This window comes from Phyllostomus discolor, chromosome 3 (genome assembly GCF_004126475.2).
Source record: "Phyllostomus discolor isolate MPI-MPIP mPhyDis1 chromosome 3, mPhyDis1.pri.v3, whole genome shotgun sequence".
Taxonomy (NCBI): Eukaryota; Metazoa; Chordata; class Mammalia; order Chiroptera; family Phyllostomidae; genus Phyllostomus; species Phyllostomus discolor.
The window spans coordinates 161,227,264-161,247,532 of NC_040905.2; the positions used below are offsets into that span (position 1 = coordinate 161,227,264).

General features: G+C 35.6%; 1 protein-coding gene across 3 annotated transcripts in view; it reads right to left on the reverse strand.

Annotated features, from left to right (window-relative positions):
* RIC1 (RIC1 homolog, RAB6A GEF complex partner 1) overlaps nt 1-20,269 on the reverse strand; it is a 127,978-nt gene that overhangs the window by 30,453 nt on the left and 77,256 nt on the right. For 2 of the 3 annotated variants that reach the window (XM_028529249.2, XM_036021661.1), the window contains exons 5-8: nt 17,366-17,508; nt 16,537-16,673; nt 10,965-11,056; nt 5,659-5,747 (exon numbers count right to left, since the gene is read on the reverse strand). In XM_028529249.2, coding sequence (XP_028385050.1) covers nt 5,659-5,747; nt 10,965-11,056; nt 16,537-16,673; nt 17,366-17,508 — 461 coding nt within the window. The remainder of the gene's footprint in view (nt 1-5,658; nt 5,748-10,964; nt 11,057-16,536; nt 16,674-17,365; nt 17,509-20,269) is intronic. The other variant, XM_036021660.1, reaches the window with a different exon arrangement.

The following is a 20,269-nucleotide window of genomic DNA, read 5'->3' on the forward strand; positions in this document are numbered from 1 at the left end:
TAAGCAGAACAAACTCAGTGCCCAAGTTATTCACAAGAAATGAAAGCTGTCTGGAGCCACTGTTAGCTTGAATAACTATAACTGAGTGTGTATTCTTACAAGCCTTTGGCTGTGGGTGAATTGGCTTCTGTAAAACTGAGATGAGACCTCTGTTGAATGACTTAACATTGAATGTTACAGTATTCTGCAAAGTATAAGGTATTTTAAAATGTAAAATAATATTTACCACTATCTTCATGGTCCACTGGCAAATATCAGAGGGACCCAAGTTAAAATAAACTAAAGTTTAATCTTATATTAGAATTAAGTAAGCAAACTCCAGCTTTTGTATTCCAGGTGCTCACACTTTAAGTAATAACTGTTCTTTCAATCCCATATACAACTACTAAAGGAGATAATTTCAATGTATAGTGAAACCAAGTTTCTTTACTGTGAAGTTAAATGAAACATGCCAATATTTCCATCAGCATATCCAAAATATCTATAGTAGCATTTGTTTTAACATTAAAATTCTTTTCATTTGGAATATTAATAAATTTTTGCTATAAGTACATTTACTACAAAGGGGGGTATTTAGGTTTTAGCAATAGAAGACAAGTTTGGTTAACAGAGTAAGAATTTTTCCTCTGCCTATGTTTGAATCCTCATATTAACAATTCCCAATATAATTCATGTACATGAATAACATTTATGTAGATGAAAAATAAATGTGAACATACAAAAGAAACATAATATCATATTAGTATACTTTACACTTATCCAGGAGAAACTGAAAACCAAACCAAAACATAGTTTATATAATGAAAAGTAATCCCATGTGCAAGAAAAAAAAGAGGTTTAAATGTGTTCACTGTCATGAAAAGATGTTAATGCTCACTGGAAAGGGTAGGTTAAACAGTATTCCTATTATCTCACATAAATATGTACACACAGGTACATAATGTGCTTATCTAAGCATTATATGTATATTAAAATACAGTTGAAGAGATATACAGTGGTGTTTAAGCTAGTTTTCAGGTGGATTATGGGAAATTTACCTAGCTAATAATGAACATAGATTTTGATAATGAAAAAAATGTTAAAAGTAATCCAAAGACTTTCTGTTACAGAACTGAACTTTCAAGAAAGAAGGGGGGCCCCCTTACAACTTATCAGGCACACTAAGACAAATAAATATGGCCCAAATGAAAGAACACAGCATAACCTCAGAACTAAGTGATGAGGAGATTGCCAACTTATCTGATGAAGAATTTAAAGTCCTGGTAATCAAAATGCTCACAGATCTGATTGAGCCTGGTTGAAAAATGAAGGAACAGATGAAAGATACCCAAAATGAAATAAAGCAAAATATTCAGGGAACCAACAGTGACAAGAAAGAAACTAGGATTCAAAGTAACAATTTGGAGCAAAAGGAAGAAATAAACAGCCAACTGGATCAGAACAAAGAAACAAGAAACCCCCAAAATGAAGAGAGGCTGAGGACCCTCTAGGGCAACCCAAAACATTCCAATATCCGAATTATAGAGGTACCAGAAGGAGAAGAGCAACAGCAAGAAATTGAAAACTTATTTGAACAAATAATGAAGGAAAACTTCCCTAATCTGGCAAAGGAAATAGACTTCCAGTAAGCCCAGGAAGCCCAGAGTCCCGAAGAAGTTGGACCCAAAGAGAAATACACCAAGGCACATCATCAAGTTACTCAAGATTAAATACAAAGAGAGAATCCCTAAAGAAGCAAGAGGAAAGGAAAGAGTTACCTACATAGGAATTCCTACAGGCTATTAGCTGATTTCTCAAAAGAAACCTTGCAGGCAAGAAGGGGTTGGAAAGAAGTATTTGAAGTCATGAAAGGCAAGGACCTATATCCAAGATAACTCTATCCAGCTAAGCTTTCATTTAGAATGGAAGGGCAGATAAAGTGCTGCCCAGACAAGGTCAAGTTAAAGGAGTTCATCATCACTAAGCCCTTATTGTATGAAACATTAAAGGGACTTAGAAAAAGAAGATAAAAAATATGAACAATAAAATAACAAGAAACTCACAACTATCAACAAATGAACCTAAAAGAAAAGAACAACAATGAAAACAAAAACCAAGCAAATAACCAGAACAGGAACAGAAGCAGAGAAATGGACATCACATAGAGAGAGTTCAATGGGGAGGGGTAAGGGAGGAATAGGGGAGAAAAGCTACAGGGAAGAAGAAACATAATTAGTAGGCATAAAATAGACGGGGAAAGATAAAAAAACAGTATAGGAAACAGAAGACTCAAAGAACTTATATGTACAACCCATGGACATGAACTAAGGGGTAATGCTGGAGGGTTGGGGGGGCAGGATGGAGGGGGGAAAAGGAGGAAAAATTTGGAAAACTGCAATAGCATGATCGATAAAAAATACTTAAAAAACATTAAATCATATAAGCCTATATTTAAGTAATATTTGAAAATAAAACCATTTTCAGTAGCATTTTAAGGGAGACTTGCACAACATTAAAAAATAAAAATATATTTACCACTTTATATAAAAACAAAAAGAAAAAAAAAAAGAAAGAAAGAAAGGGTTATCTCCAGGAGGAAAAAGAAAAGAGAAAACTGAAAACGAGACTAGTTAGTGCTTGAACCAAGGCAGCTTAGGGCAGGGGTGGAAAGTGAGGAGAAAGGTTGGAAACACAGGAATAGAAGGTTGAGATGAGACCTAGCAATGACTAGGGAGTTGGGGTTTCACATCCCCTACACAAAAATAAAAAGGGGGTGTCAGGCTGGCATGAGTCTGGGAATCAGAATGGAAGCTGCTGTATCATGTGAGGACTCTTCAAGTACTGCAATCTGTAAAAATCAGTTAATGGAACCAGAAGAAAACAAGGAAGCTTGTCTCTGTTGGAGACATAGGGGGACAATACAAGTCTCCTAGATCTTAAGCAGGTTTACAGCCCCACGTTATATAACTCGAGGAGGTAGAGTTCTCCCACAACGAAGACCTCATGAGTGAGAGGCAGTGGGTAACCAAAGGTCAATCTGAAAAACTCAATTCAGCGCTGTCCCACGGAGGCAATCAACAGAACTTCTGCAATGATGCAAAAGTCTTCTATTTGGTTGGTCTCATAGCCACTAGTTACATGTGGCTATGGAACATTTACATGTGGCTGCAATTGATGGAATAATGTTTTAATTTTCTTTAATTTCAATTAATTTAAATAGCCACAAGTGGCAGGTAGGTAATGTATTGGACAGCACAACAGAAGTATGGATTAAAACAAAAAAAACAGAAGGGCCAAAAACTACAATCAAAATATTACTCTGTTCTTGTAAGTTGCTGCAAAAACTATCCTTAAAGAAAACTATAATATGCACATCTTTAAGGGCTATAGAATAAGAATGATAAAAACTTAAGAAGCAAAGGAGCACAAGAGGGAACAGTATTCTGTCTAGTTTGGTTTAAAAAAAAAAAGATTTCACGTGAGCTGTATCTTGAAAGGTAATATATAACCTCCATGTAGAAATATGGGATATTTCAGGTAGGGAAGGCGTGAGACAAGATTAACTTTCAAGAACCCACAGGTAGTCTGGTAGTTAAATAAAGTGTTAAGACTGCAGTTCCTACCCTGTGTGCCAAGTATTCTGCACACAAGTACAATGCAGCACTGTGGAAAATTCACAAGGGATCCCAGGAGATTATTTTCAAGAGAAATACAATGATATACAAGGGGGCACCCCCAAAAACCCAGAAGTACCTTCTGGAGGGCCAGCCCCTTGCAGTACAGGCTTCCCCTGCTAAGTGAGTGTTCTAGGAACCTGTCTGTATCAGTATACTAGCTGGCATTGCTGTGAGACGCTGCATTTGGCTTCAGCAAATGTTTTTTGAAGATTCTTTCAAAATGTTTGCCTATTTCACGATGTGTGATTTACGAGCACACTTGCCCACACAGCTGAGTGTTCAGCAGTTTTTGACAAAAAACGGCATGACCCACGTGCTCCACTGTCCCTATTCACCTGATCTTACCCCAAGCAACTTTTGTTTCCCTGGATGAAAAAAGTCCTCAAAGGGAAACATTTTGCCAATGTGGAAGAGGCGAAACAAAAAATGACAAAAGCACTAAAAAGCATCAAAATTGACAAGTTCAAAAACTGTTTTAAGCAGTGGGAAAAAGTGTCGATAGGTATATTACATCATATGGAGAGTACTCTGAAGGTGACTTAAGCTCAAACATGTAAGAATAAATACATAATTTTTTATAAGTAAATTCTGTTTTTGCCTCCCCCCCCCCACCCTGTATATATCTGCTGGACACAATTGAAAGCATTAGCTCCAGGTAGTTCACAGTTGCAACATTATGTTGTGCTATGTTTTGACCTTTTACCCATCTTTGTGAAGATGGGTATTTAGATTTTTGTGAAAAAAGTAAAGTGTGTGAAAATCAATGTGGAACAGGAAATGAGTGGCTGTACCCAATCTGACTCCAAGGTTCAAGAATCTTTGAGAACCAAGGTTTGAGTGTCCAACCAGCACATACGTCCTGTTAGAAAAAATACTACTGAAGAATAAAATAAAACTGTTTTTCTTTCCATGTATGTATATTATTTTTTGAAAATGCTACTAGGTTGCAAGGACATAGATATGTATTAAGTTGTTTAGAATTATATACTTAATAAACAGAACTTTTGGTATTTCTTTTAACGTAGGATAAAATTATGGAGACACTAAGGCCAGAGTGAACCAAGAAATAATGTCAGAGAGATTTGGCAAAAGACCTTACTTGCTACGTTTGTGACAGACACTACTGGTTGCCTACTCCAACATCTATTCCCATCCTCATTCTCCTTTGCCCACTTCTGCCACGAAGGCTTGGGAAAGCCTGAACATAGTGACATAATTATGGCCAATTAGAAATAAGTAGAAGGAAGATAGTTGGAGCAGGTAGTAAGTAGAATTGCTTCTAAGAAAGTGTTTGCCTTCTTAACTCTTCCCTCACCAAAAAAATTAATAAATAAATAAAAAAGAAAAGGTATGACTTGTTTCCTCCTTCCTTCTTGACTCAAATGCAGTCATAATATTTGGAGCTCAGGAGTTACCTTGTGAAAGAAAGGCCAAATGAATGCCAGTACCAGCTTACCTCTGGATTTCTTGCTATGTGGGAAAATAAATTCTATTTGTTTAAGCCACAGTAAGTTGGGCTTTCTTTTAGTTTCAGTCAAAAGCATTTCTAATGACATGGGCTTTAAGCTTAATCTTGTGGACAGGATTCACAAGTCACTAAGGGGTTCAGAGAGAGCCTTTTGTTTCGTTTATTTTTGTATATTCCAGCATTTAGAACTGTGTCTGGACTGTATAGAGTACTCAGTAAGTACTTGTTGAATGAATGAATTGAATTGGAAGGGAAAAATAACAGAAGCAATGAAATCAAGTCAGAGAATAAGAGCAAAGTCCCAAGGAACATAGGGGCTAAAGCTAAGTAAGCAGAGAGAGGACTAAATGAAGGAATAAAAGTAGTATCCCAGGAATCTCTCCAGTTATATGGAAATCCTTGGATCATATAGAGTATTATTTATGTTTTAGCATTATTTGACCTATAGCATGCATCATTTGAAATGAGCATTCACTACACATACCTGTAAATTAAAAATGTTAAAATATAAAGAGAAAAAAAAAGAGGACTCACCAGGATATTGTTTTGCTGTTAACTCTAGTTTATGAGACAGCAGCATAGCTCCAGTGGTGTTATCTATTGTATAAACCTGTACAGAACCACTGTAAAAACAAGCAAACTCTCAGTTAAAAAAATACAAATATGACAAGTATTATTATGGGAACTCTTATGTACTAGTGGTAGAAATATAAACTAGAACAAAACAATTTTGTTAATATTTTGTAGTCATCTCATAAATCTAAACAAACTCATATTCTGTAATCTAGTAATTTCCTCTAGATACATCCCAGAATGTCACATATAATATTCATTACAGTATTGTATACAAGTGCAAACTGTGAAAATCTGAATGTTTAGGAGTAAGAGGGAGGAAAAATTAACTTAGGTATACTGATGTAGTAACATGCTATATAGCATTAAAATAAATTTGATTATATGCATTAAAATAGATAGCAGAGACATAATTCTGTTTCTACGCAGTAAAAAAAATTCAAAATATAGTAGTTAAGTGTATTTGTGGTAAAAATGCAACGAAGACCTAATGTATCATACACTGTGGATCAGTGAATGTGCTGGTGAAGAGAAGGGATATTAAAAAGGGGGGCAAGCAGAGGGCTTCATCAGAACTGGTAATGTGCTCTTTCTCATGTTAGATAATTTATATAGATTTTCATTTTATTATTTTATATCATATTACTTTTTAAATCTATACACAATACATGCTCTTTTTGTGTATGAAGTATATGCATTTATTTTATTTAAAACATCTTTACAAGGGTCAAATTTCTGAAGGACCAGAAACCAAAACTAAAAATCTGTATTACTTCTAGACTACATTTCAAAATGAAATAATCATTAAAAAATTTTGTTTAGAGTTTCTAGATGAAAAAATTAATAAATATTGTTTGTAAAATACTTCTAACTCCAAGGCTGCTTTTGCACAGCTTAGGATGGCACTGGATTGTGACTGCCAGAATGTCTGGCATTTACACACATTCCTTTGTGATAGAAGTCAGGTGGTTTCCCCTCAGCAGCTCAGATCCATTTCCAGGCAGTTCCAACTCTTCTCAAGGGTTAGGAATGGGACGAAATAAAATACTTGCAATAATAGACCACCTGAAGTTATGCCACAGCTCATTAATGCTGTTTATAATTCTTTTTTTCCTCTATTTTATTTTAGATAACTTATCTTGCCATGTTCTTCAAGTTAATATTAATCTTTTCTTCTGCTATACTCAATTTGGATCTTCTTTGTATCTTCCATGTTTCAGCTGAATACTCAAAAGGGACCCTCTACAGATCTCAGGAGTTCTTTCTTTGTATCACTTTCTCTTTGGTATCTGTCCTGTGAGCCTTAACTGCTTTTGTCTCCTCAGACTCTCATTTCCACCTACTCAACTCAAGGAATCTGCCAGGCTCTATCTCCCAACCTAATGCTATGCCCTGGTAACTCTCTCAAAATAATTAAAGCTGGGGCAGTTGTAGAATTTTCTTATTTTGTTTCTCATCTTTCAGGGATCACTGTCTTTTCTTGCCTGATGTCCTACTTCTTGAATTCAAAACACATATTTTTTGTCCACTGTCTAGTTTTTTTAAGGTGGAAGAGAAAGTCTGATCTGTTATTACATCTTAGAAGCCAAATATCTATAATATATATCTTTGCAGACTAACTGCCCAACCAAACACCCTGCTGAAAGAACGCTAAGTGGCTAGCAGGTTTTTGCTTTAAAAAAAAACCTGACAAACTGTCAAGTACTAATTCTGGGTTGCTGAACTCTAATAAGTCAGTGAGGAGTCCAAATATTTCTAATATGAGTAGGTACTAAGTCAGTACTTACAAAGTTTGAAAAGTAACCTTTTATGTATTCTATAGTGCCCACACTCTTTAATTTTTTTCATTTCCCATTGTAAGAAAAAATTTTAAAAGTTTATTTATTTATTTTTTTAGAGAGAGGGGAAAGGAGGGATAAAGAGAGGGCAAGAAATATCAGTGTGTGAGACAGACATCGATCAGATGCCTTTTGCATTGTCCCAATGGGGACTGGCTCACAACCCAGGCATGTGCCCTGAATAGGAATCGAACCAGAGACCCTTCGTTTTGTGGGACGATGCTCAACCAACTGAGCCACACCAATCAAGGCAAGAAAATTTTTTCATTAAAAGACACTACTTATTAATCTCAAAGCAAACAACATCTCTATAATACAGATATAACTATTATTGTCATAGATGATCAAATTTAGCAGCATTAATAGTGGGACAACTTGCCCTGGCTGGTGTAGCTCAGTGGATTGGGCACCGGCCTGCAAACCAAAGGGTCACCAGTTTGATTCCCAGTCAGGGCACATGCCTGGGTTGTGGGCCAGGTCCCCAGTAGGGGTGTGTGAGAGGTAACCACACATTGATGTTTCTCTCCCTGTCTTTCTCCTTCCCTTCCCCTCTGGCTAAAATAAATAAATAAATAAATAAATCTTTAAAAAATAGTGGGACAACTGGACATTATTGCTGTATAATGTCATAGGAAGTACACAACATCGTGTGTTGCAAAAATGTTTAACCATAATCTAAATACACCTTTAAATATGAAGGTAAACATCTGGTTATAAGACTGATCACTTGCAAATTGGCATCCTAAAGGAAAGGGGGCTTCTTGTAGAATTCTAAGGACAGCTACAGCCTAGTGTTCAATGCAATTAATGCTGGTAAGTGATGGCAGGTCAGAGCTAGAAGCTGCTAGTCTGCTACACCACACAGCTACAATCACAAAACTCATACCTGAGGAGGACCGGTACTCTCTGAATCAGTGAAAACTGAGATGACTGAAAGGCAGAAGGCCAAGATTCTACCTTCACTACCCTGGCGGAAGGGCTAGAACACCTCTCCTAGACTCCCACAGCTGGCCTTGCTAGGCCCCTGGCATTAGCCCTGAATGTAGGTAAGGTGAAACTGTACATCTGGTACTGCTCATGTCTCTGTGAGCTTCCTCTACTGATGAGTTTCCTAGTCACTGAAATTGGCTTAATAAGAACCAGCTTCAAAGTTCCAGTCATTACAGGTATTAGAAAAACTAATTAAATGCCATTATGAAGAAAGAAGACAAATTCAGAATGTAGGACATTCTATGAACAACTGACATGGACTCTTAAAAAAGTTAATGTCATAAAAACAAAAAAAAAGTGTGAGGATTGTTATACATAAAAGGTAACTAAGAAATAATAACCACATATAATTCATGATTTTGACTGATTGTATTTGGAACAAAGGGGCTATAAAATAAATTTTGGTTAATTTCAACATGAATTGAGTATCAGATCTTAGTAGTGATTGATTTATCATTAATTTTCTCATGTGTGATCAAGGTATTAGGTTTTTATAAGAGAATGTCTCTTTATGGAAACCAAGAAATAATGCAAATGTCCATTAACAGCAAATCAAATAAATTATACATATGCTGGAACACTACTTATAAATCAATCAAAAAATACTTCTGCAACTGGAAAAAAAGTATTTCAGCTACTGGCAAAAAATATAGATAAATTTTGCAATGTTGACTAAAGAAGATTCATAACACGGAATATGATTCTATTCATATAAAGTTCAAAATAAGGTAAAACTAAATTATGCTCTTTAAGAATGCATAAATGGGTGGTAAAATTATAAAGACAAGGAAATGATTATCACAACAGTAAGTTAGTTAGTTTTAACTGAGTGAGGGAAGGGACAAAGTTGTGATTAGGATATAGCAAAAGTAAAACTTATACTGGCTGCCAATTCTATTTCTTGACCCAGTTGTGAACAAATGGGTGTTTGTATTACAATCACTTGTAAAACTAAACATTTGGATTATATACTTCCCTATAAGCATGTTTTTACTTTATAATATGAAATTTAAAAAGGATATTATAAACTTTATGCCAGTATATTTGACAATATATATGGAAAAAAACAATTCCCAGAAAAATAGAAATTGCCAAATTTACTTAGGAAGAAACAGCAAATCTGTATCTTTTAAAATCTCTTATTAAAACCAAATTAAACCAGTAATACAAAAAATTCCCTTAAAAGAAAATTCTAGGCTCAGATGGCTTAATTAACAAATCTGACCACACATTCAAAGATGAACAGAAAAGAGAAAGAGAGTAACAAACCCTTCCTCAATTGTTTTATGTGACAAGGAGAGTTAGAAATCAGGAGAAAAAGAAAAATTGTAAGCAAAATGTACTCACGAACATTGATTTTAAAATTCTAAAATGTGACCAAATAAAATCCATGAATATGAAAATGCTTTTTCTTCTTTCTTGTACTAAGTTAAATTACTCATATTTCTACATTTACCTCAGTAAAAAGCAGTGTGATGAGGACAAAGGTTCCTCACTTTACAGAGATTACTGAGAGTATAATGAAGACGGTAATCTATACACATGTATTATTTATGTGAAAAAGACAGGACACTCGTAGCTGGAGATTATACAGATGTATGTTCTATAGAAACACTGTTTCATTTTTAGAGTGAAATGGAATTTTATATTTAAGAAAGTTTTGAAGACTAAAGAGCACTATACATACTGTAGGCATTACACTCTTAAGTACTTGATACAGGGTGAGATAAAAGTAGGTTTACAGTTTTTCATATGAAAAATAACAGAGTAACTAATAACTAATAACACAAGAATAAACTCTGTTTCACATACTCACAACTATAAACCTATTTTTGCCTCACCCTGTATAATCTTTTTACTTGAGCTAAAATGTAAGCTTGCCAGGGAGGTATATTTGCTGTTTTGTAATGTATCCCAAGTGCTTATATTTGTGCTTGGTACACAGCAAACACACAGATATTTTCTGAATGATCTGTATTCTATTTTACTTCTAAAACATGTATTATTTGAATTAAAGCAAGAAACTGATTTTATGTATGAGCTTCCAATTTTCTCCTTAACTAAAGGCAACACCCAGTAATTCAAAGACAACATCAACACTGATGTCTTAAAAAAGAAAGGATTATTTAAAAAAAGAAAAATAAAGTATCTTCCAGATTCTGTTAAACAGTAAAGAACCTAAATTTTAACTGACTTAATTTTTTAAACTTGTAACTTAATTTCCTACCACTGAAGAAAATCTCACTTTTACTAATTATCTCCAAAATCTGCTTTTTAGATTTGTTTGTTTCAATCCAATAAAATACTTTTAGATTTCTATTAAGGCTGGTTCATAAATTACAATAGGATGACAGAGTTTGCAAGTGTAAGAACATCTGATATTTAAAAAAAACTACTTTTGGCAATAATGCTTAAAACACAGAAGTCTGTATTAATTACCTTGCACAACCAAATGCCATTAGTCGATACTTGTTATTTACTGCTACACAAGTCCCATCAACAACATCTTGTGGCCAAACTCCATGAAGCTGCTATAATAAAGAAAAACAGCTGAGGTTTAAAAAGTATTCTCCAAAATATACTGTAATCGGTATAATTCTCCTTCAATAAACATACAGCTTCATAAGGCTTTATTTTGTTTGGTTTCACCTGATTAAAAAATATTCCATCAGGACTACCTGAATTCTCTTCCTTAAAACAATTTCATTAACTGAATTTAATAAACATCCTCCAAATGAGCTAAGTCCAGCACTGGTCTATTTATAAAAGATTTAAAAATGTATGTTCAATCTCTAAATTCAAATGAAATGAAGATGACTTTTCTGTTAGGATGCTCTTGACAGCATAAACTATCTCCAATTTACTATTATTATTCATGTGGTCACCTAGCACATATTGTTTAACTTCCCAATCAGTGGGAAATAGTGAAATTTATTTGGTATATTCTGCATAGTGGTTACATAATCATGCACTTTATAAAGTGTCCCCACCTGGTATTTCCAGTAACAAACTGACACCATACATAGTTATTACAGTATTATTGACTATACAAAGGTCTGTCCAGAAAAAATACAGCCACTGTTAATATAATGAGAATGGTTTGCAGGACATGGATGTAACCTGGCAGCCAATGAGAGTGGACTGGAATGTGCATGCACAAACAGGGACAACTTCACTGTACTATTCAGTGGGGGCAGTAGACACCACTGACTGGATATATGTATTGTGTGGCTATCACATTCAAAATGACTGAGCAAGTAGAGCAACAAATCTCCATCCGATTTTGTGTTAAGCTTGAATGCTCCTCTGTGGAAACTATCTGGATGATTCAGAAGGCCGTAGCTATGGGCAACTGGTGATTGCCAGCTTCATCATGATAACGTGCCTGCTCATGCATCAAATCTTGTGCAGAGTTTCTTTGTAAAACATCAAATCACCCAGGTGACTCAGCCCCTCTACAACCCAGATTTGGTGCCCTGTGACTTCTGGCTTTTCCCAAAACTAAAATCACCTCTGAAAGGGAAGAGATTTCAGACTGTCCATGACATTCAGGAAAATACGACAGGGTGGCTGATGGTGATTAGGAGAACTGTGTGAGGTCCCAAAGTGCCTACTTTGAAGGGGACTGAGGCATCATTGTCCTATGTACAATGTTTCTTTTATCTTCTTCAATAGATGTCTGTTTTTCATATTACATGGCTGGATACCTTCTGGAAAGACCTTTTATTTCCTATGTTGCATTTCACACCCCCATTATTTGTTATCTTCTTCAGAAGTTATTCATGATTTGTTATAATTGCTTACTATTCTCTGTTATTCCTCTGCCTTACAGTGTGATGGTTAATAGCATGGTATCTGGCCACCTGACATAAAACCTCAGGTCTACCGTTCATTTGCTTTAATGATTATTTCACCTTTCCAAGCTTCAGTTTTCTTATCTGTAAATTACTTACCTCTTAAGAGTGTTTTGGAGATTAAATGAGAGTGTACATACATGTAAACCACTTAATACAATGACTAGCATTCAGCAAATTCAGCAAAAATGAATGACATTATTATTAAACTTATGCTATTTTATTTTAAATATACATATAGAATAGACTCAGCTCCACTGTCTGTTTTGCCAAATCAAGGGCATCTTAGGTTACAAATTCTAAGGCAAAGGTCATCATGACAGTTTAGTAAGCACAAATAACAGCACACTACAATACACACTTTATTTTTAGATGATCCCAATAGTAAATATTAGAAGACCCAATATAATTATGACTTTTCTGAAATACTACAGATTTTATTTAATTACCAAATAAGCTATATAACCTACTATCTAAACATGGAATATCTGCTTCTTATTGTGGGAAATTTTTCAATTTTAATAATAAAACTGGCATTATTTTAGGTAACAAAAAATGGTAAAGATGGTATTGAGCATTATTTCTTTGCATGACTTCTTAGATTGAAATTTTTTCCTGTAACAAGTACTTTTTTGTTTTCTAATCCCCACCCAAGGATATGCTCTTTGATTTTTAAAAAATATTTATTTACTTTTTGAGAGAGGGGAAGGGAAGGGGGAAGAGAGGGAGAGAAACATCAATGTGTGGTTGCCTCTCACATGGCCACCACTGGGGACGTGGCCTGCAACCCAGGCATGTGCCCTGACTGGGAATCAAACCAGAGACCCTTTGGTTCGCAGGCCGGCGCTCAATCCACTGAGCTACACCAGCCAGGTGCTCTTTGATTTTTAAACAGAGAGGAAGGGAGAGAGAAAGAAACATCGCTCGGTTGCCTCCGTCTGTGCCCTGACCAGGGATCAAACATGCAACCTTTTTGGTGTATGGGGCCATGCTCCAACCAACTAAGCCACCCGGCCACTGCTATAACAAGTACTTTAAAGGTCATCACTATTCGCCAGGCATTGCTCTAGGTGCTGTGGATAGGGCGGGTATTCAAACACACCCAAATCCCTATGTTTCTGTGCCTTACATTTGTTAGGAGGCTGACAAGTTAAAAAAATTATATAGTATGTTGGCAGTTGATAAATACTACAGAAAAAATAACAAAGCAATTATGGGTAAGAGGGAATGTGGGGGAAGGATGTAATATTACACAGCTTTCCCTATGAAATGTGTGTTTTGAGGAAAGTACTGAAGGAGATATATCAAGTACAAATGTTATCTTAGATAGCATTTCTGGCATGTTCAAGCATCAAAGAGGCCTGTGCAGATGGAGTGGAGTGGAGGAAGACAAAGTACAAGATGAGGGAACAGATGTAGCAGGAAGCCATATTTATAGACTTTGAAAACCACCGTAAGATCTTTGGCTTTTTCTCCAATTTATATATTGGGAGTCAATGGAGTGCCTTTATTTTTTTAACCTTTTCTATTGTAAATTATAATACATTACAGAAAAATATATATAATAAAAATGTACATCTCAATAACATCACAAAGTAAACACTTGTAGAATCACCATTCAGGCCAACAATTAACAGTACTGTGAAGTCCCCTCCCAGGGTCATTCCTAATCATATACACTCACCCCTATAACTAAAGTAACAAATATCCAAACTTACGTGGCAATCACTTCCTTATTTTCCTTTAAACCATTACCACTTAGAGATGCATCCATACAAATTCTAATTTAGAACTGCCTATGTTTTTATTTTCCTTTAAATTTACATAAAATAGAATCATAGCACATATCCAGCTGCTTTCAGCTGTGTCCAGCTGCTTTCACCCAACATGTATGTGAGGTCCATCCATGTTGCTGTGTACAGCCTGGTTTGCTCATGCTCACTGTGGCCCCAAACACTGCGCTGGGCTCACTGGACCTCTGGCATCCCCTAACCCTGTAATTCTTTACTGTCCAATTAGCTCTCCAAAATCTTTGACCACATTTTAAAAATAATTTTTCTTCAGCTTTTCTAGTTGTACTCAGCAGGTGTTGTCCTATTATACACCGCTACTGAAGGGTTCTAAGCAGAGGAATGGCATAATTTGACATATTTTATGTTAAATATGTTAAAGAATGCCAAACAGAAGTTTTACAAAGCACTTAAATAATGTCTAATAATGTCTAATAATACCTCTAGTGTGTTTCCTAACTACCAGTAATACACATGTATTATTTCCTTATAATTTATATTTCCTACTTATAACATTTAGTAATGTCCATCTACATTCTATTATTTTTTAACCCTTAATTGACTGGAAAAATTAAACCAAATACTAATAAAAACTAATAGAAAAGAGTCAATCACTTTTTTCAGCTCTAATTAAATCTCAAACATAATTTCAAATATATTTGTACCTTATAAAAAATTAGGTTCTTCAAAAGCTTATTTTTATTCTTATTTACATATTGACATGTTATTACAAATGTATTATTCAGTAAAGTTGGTTCTACCATGTAGGAAAAAATATACCCTTAAAAAAGAAACTTAAATCCTTTCCAGTTAAAAACAACAAACTGAACATGAATATTTAGTTTCTCTCTGACTCTTAAAACCCCAATGTTTATGACAGAAAAGATTTTGTTCAAAATCCATAAACTGGCAAAAACAAAGAATGGAAGATGAGGCAGTAAAAGAAGATTCTGGAAGCTGGGAGTATAAGGATGAGTAGTAGAATCCTTAACAGAAAGTGAATGCTGAGAAGCAGCTATACTTACATTCTAGAGTACATAAAAGGCTTGGGAATTTAGATGTCCCTGAAAGGCTGAACTGAAAGTAGCACTGGTTCAAAGCCTGTTTAAGCAGCAGCTGGGTTTTCCAGGAGTACCTCTACAATCTGTGCTGCTAGAAGAACATCCCACCTCCACTCTAACAGAAAAGTAGAGCGTGTTCTTCGGAGAAAAACAAACAAACAAAAAAACTCCAATGGCCTCTGGACCACAATGAAAACAGGGATACATAAAAGTTTACATTCTGAGTCTGGGCCCTCTAGTCTAACTCTTCCTTAACTCAAATCCTAGAACACTGCGCCAGCCAGGTATGTATTTTCTGGAAAAGACTGCAGGACACTCTTCAAATAAATTTTGGAGAGATGGAAGGAAAGGAAACAATTCAGTTAGCTAGACATACAGTGAAGATCATAGCCAATCAAAGCCCAGAGTCTTTATCAATGAATCTAGAGTTTTATTTTGGGTCTCTATCACAGCAAACAAATTCATAAATTAACTAATCATATATGAATTAACCACCAATAGCAAAATGATCCCATACAAATAAAGGAGTAAAGGAAATCCTTTACTCCTTTTTGGTGACGATGGAGATCCCCAAAATACAACTGTGTTAAAGGCATATATAGTGAGTAAGCAGTCCAGACTGGAGCAGGCCAGAGGCTTCTTCAAGACGAAATAGCTAGAACACCTATGTGTTCAAAAGAACTGAGAAGATACTTATACAACCAGCAGACGGTCTGGGGCTGAGTTAGTAAATACAAAGAAACTAAGCAAATATAAAGAACTAACAATTATTAATTCCAAGTGGGAGGGAAAATCTGCATGATACAAAAAATAATCACAACATCTTACATGGGACAGGTACTAATATAAGTGCACAAAGCAATAACAATAAAAACGACGACTAGTAATCTAACCAAAACCACAAGAGCTATATTGGGAAGTATGTGGTGGACACAGGGAAAAAGGAAGTACATGATCACTTGCCACAGTGAGAGGTATATAAACACAGCCTAAAACTAAAAATTAAAGGAAATATACAGAATCATAAAGATAAATAGTAAAACAAACAGTAAAGGAATAAAAAGTAGTTGCCTACAAGAATAGAAACTGGATGTGGAGAGAGCAGGGAAGAGGGACAGAACTATCATTTTTCTTCAGTATGTCTCACAGAACTACTAGTCTACTTATACTATTTATATGTATAGTTTTGATATTAAAAATTAGTTAACCCCTAAAATCATAAATTAAAAATGAAGGAGGGATTTAGTAACACAGACTAAATCAATGCACAATAAAAAAGTAAACATTCAAAGTCAGTCAGTCATACCTCTGCAGTAAATCTACTGGACACCGGTGTAATAAATCCAACTCTACCATCATTAAACACCACAGCAAACCCATCAAGTGTGGCACAGTATTCCATGTCTCTGATGTGCACATCTGCAAAGCCCAAGAATGAACCTGCTGATGAAAAAGTAAGTACATGAAATATGAATATAAACATAGCAACTAATTCCCTGTTTTGTTTACAAACCCTGTAAGGACAGTTAAAAGGGAAAAATAATGACCTGCCCTGGCCAGGTAGCTCAGTTGGTTAGAGCATTGTCCCAATAAGCCAAGGTTGCAGTTTTAGAAATCCCAGGTCAGGGTACATACAAACATCAACCAATGAATGCATAAATAAATGGAACAACATACTGATGTCTCTCTCTCTCTCTAAACTCAATGAATAAGAAATTAAAAAAGAAAAGAAAAAACAATGACCTAAAAACACTGAACAGCCCTAGCTGGTGTGGATCAGTGGGTTGAGTTGAATGCCAACCTGCAAATCAAAGGGTTGCTGGATCAATTCCCAGTCAGGGCATGTGCTTGGGCAGGTCCCTGGTGGAGGATGCATGAGAGGCAAGCACACATTGATGTTTCCCTCCCTCTCTTTCTCCCTCCTTTCCCCTCTCTAGGAATAAATAAAATCTTAAAAAAACACACACCAAACAATGAAACTATTCCTTACACATACACACACACACACACACACCCCTCCCTTGCATGATTCATTCCGAAGCAAAAAAAATCAATGTTCATTCACAGAAAATATGTAACTAGATTACAGCAAATATTAAACATCTAGTTCTACCCCATGTAGAAAGTACAACTACCTCTAGATGACTGCAGGTCTACTGAAAAGGGTACTGTGCAAAGATTAATAGCTTTCCTTCCATTTGTCATTCCTTCCCAGTGAATAAGATGAAGAAGTCCATCAGAAGTAGCAACCAGGAGATCTTCCAGCACAGACTGCAAACTGTAGAAAAGTAAGCAATGTATTATCAGTTACCTTTTAAGACAACATACTAAGAAAGCAATGAGTATGAATACAATTAATTGTTCTAGACTAAGAATATTCCTCAGAGAAGATAATGAAACCACTTAAAAAACTGCTGTTTACTTATAATTTAGCTATATATAGCTTTAACTCTGTACAATTCAATCTAGAACCAGAAATTTGGGAAGAAATGGAAGACTATGGGCAGCCATAGTCACAAATTTGATGAATTAAGTTAAAAAACAGAAATACTGAGGTTCTGGCCAAGATGGAGGCATAGGTAGAAATACTTTGCTTCCTCACACAACCAAAAGAAAGATAACAACCAAAAAAAAAAAAAAAAAAAAAAAAAACCCAACCAGAACATCAAACTGCATGGAACTCTAACCAAGGAGTTAAAGAAACATTCATCTATACTGGTAGGAGGGATTGGAGATGGGCAGTCGGGGGGTGCAGAGGACCCTCAGAGGAACCTCACAGGTGAGCAGGGTCTGGCTGATCAGGAAACTAAAGACTCAAAACCTCTAGCTGTAAAATACTGTGGAGGTTGTGAAGGCAAGAGAAATTCAAAGTCTCACAGGAGAGTTCATTAGAAAGTGGGCCTAGAGTGGAGTGAGCAAGCGGCATTGCTCCCTTTCTAACCCCTCACCTACAGACAGCACCACAACACAGCAAAGAGGGTTGCCCCACCCTGGTGAATACCTAAGGCCCTGCCCCCTTACAACATAACAGGTGAGCCAAGACAAAGAAATATGGCCAAAATGAAAGAACAGATCAAAACTCCAGAAAAAGAGCTAAGCTACGAGGAGACAGAAAACCTATCTGATGCAGAGTTCAAAACAATGGTTATTAGGATGCTCATGGAACTCACTGGGTACTTAAATAGCATAAAAAAGACCCAGGCAGAAATGAAGGTTGCACTAAGTGAAATAAAGAAAAATCTACAGGGAACGAATAGTGGAGAGGATGAAGCTGAGAATCACATTAAGGATTTGGAACATAAGTAAGAAAAAACATCCAATCAGAAAAGAAAGAAAAAAGAATTCAAAAAAACTAGGATAGGCTAAGGCGACTCTGGGAAAACTTCAAACATACCAATGACTGAAGGGGAGCCAGAAGGAGAAGAGGAAAAGCAAGAAATTAAAAAGTTATTTGAAAAATAATGAAAGAAAACTTCTCTAATTTGGTGAAGGAAATAGACATACAAGTCTGGGAAGCACAAAGAGTCCCAAACAAGATGGACACAAACAGAGCCATACCAAGACACATCATAATTAAGATGTCAAAGGTTAAAGATAAAGAGAGAATCTTAAAAGCAGCAAGAGAAAAGGACAGAGTTACCTACAAAGGAGTCCCCATAAGACTGTTGGCTGATTTCTCAAAAGAAACTTTGTAGGCTAGAAGGGACTGGCAAGAAGTATTCCAAGTGATGAAAAGCAAGGACCTACAACCTAGATAACTCTATCCAGCAAAGCTATCATTTAGAATGGAAGGGCAGATAAAGTGCTGCCCAGAGAAGGTAAAACTAAAGAAGTTCTTCATCACCAAGCCCTCATTATATGAAATGTTAAAGGGAATTACATAAGAAAAAGAAGATAAAAACTATGAACATTAAAAAGGCAATAAATTCACAACTATCAACAATTCCCCACAATGCTGTGATGAAATGTGACCACACACGTGAGTAAACAGGAAAATGTGACCCAGAGTCAAGACAAAAATTGAGCAATATAAACAGACACCTAGACAATCCTGAATTAATAGATAATGGCTTTAAAATACCTGTGATAATAATGATAAGAAGTCTATAGGAAAAGTTAGATATAGCCCCTCATTTAACTGAAAGTAAACGAACTCACTAAAATGAAGGCTTTGCCTTGGCAAGTAGCTCAGCTAGTTAGAGCATCATCCCAATACACAAAGGTTGTGGGTTCGATCCTTAGTTAGGGCCACATACAAGAAACAACCACTGAATGCATAAATGGAACAACAAATTGATGTTTTTTTTGTCTCTCTCTCTAAATCAATTTTTTTTAAAAAGGCTGATGTCAGCTGTTAACACCTGAGTATTTCCATAAAAGTTAGTAAACAGACCTTGTTCCCAGCCACTGAAGTGCCTGCCCACCACTGATTCCCTCTCTCACAAAGATCTAACTACTATAGCATTAGTTCTTGACATCAGGGGATATTAGAACCCTGTACCAATAATAAATATCCCACATTATTTAGTGCTATACTGGTTTTTTAAATATTTTGAAAATTACCCCTAGGTGTAAGTACATAGAAAACCACATAAATATACTCTAACATCCTCAGAGCGTCTCTCCAATCACTGACTTCATGGGCTTTATAACAGCCATCTGGTATTCCAGAGGTTTTTAAAAACATATATATGTATATATCAATAGTAAAATATGCAAATATATTCAATATCTAACTAATATTACATATTATATACTACATAGGGCTTTCCTAAGTGCCTGGGATGGAGGAAGATATGGGATAAACTATGGTATTTATTAGTATTCATTATGTGGTATTACTACTTTTTTACTTTTCTATCAACAAAGTTCAGATGCTTAACATTAATCCTAGTCTCCTTTTCAATCAAAAATTAAAAGCCTCTTGCCATCTTATACCTATAAGCAACAGTATAACTATTACCCCTAACTTTATATGACTTACATTTTTGATAGTGGCAGGGAAAAGAGTTGATTATAAAGTCCCAATTTCACATGTT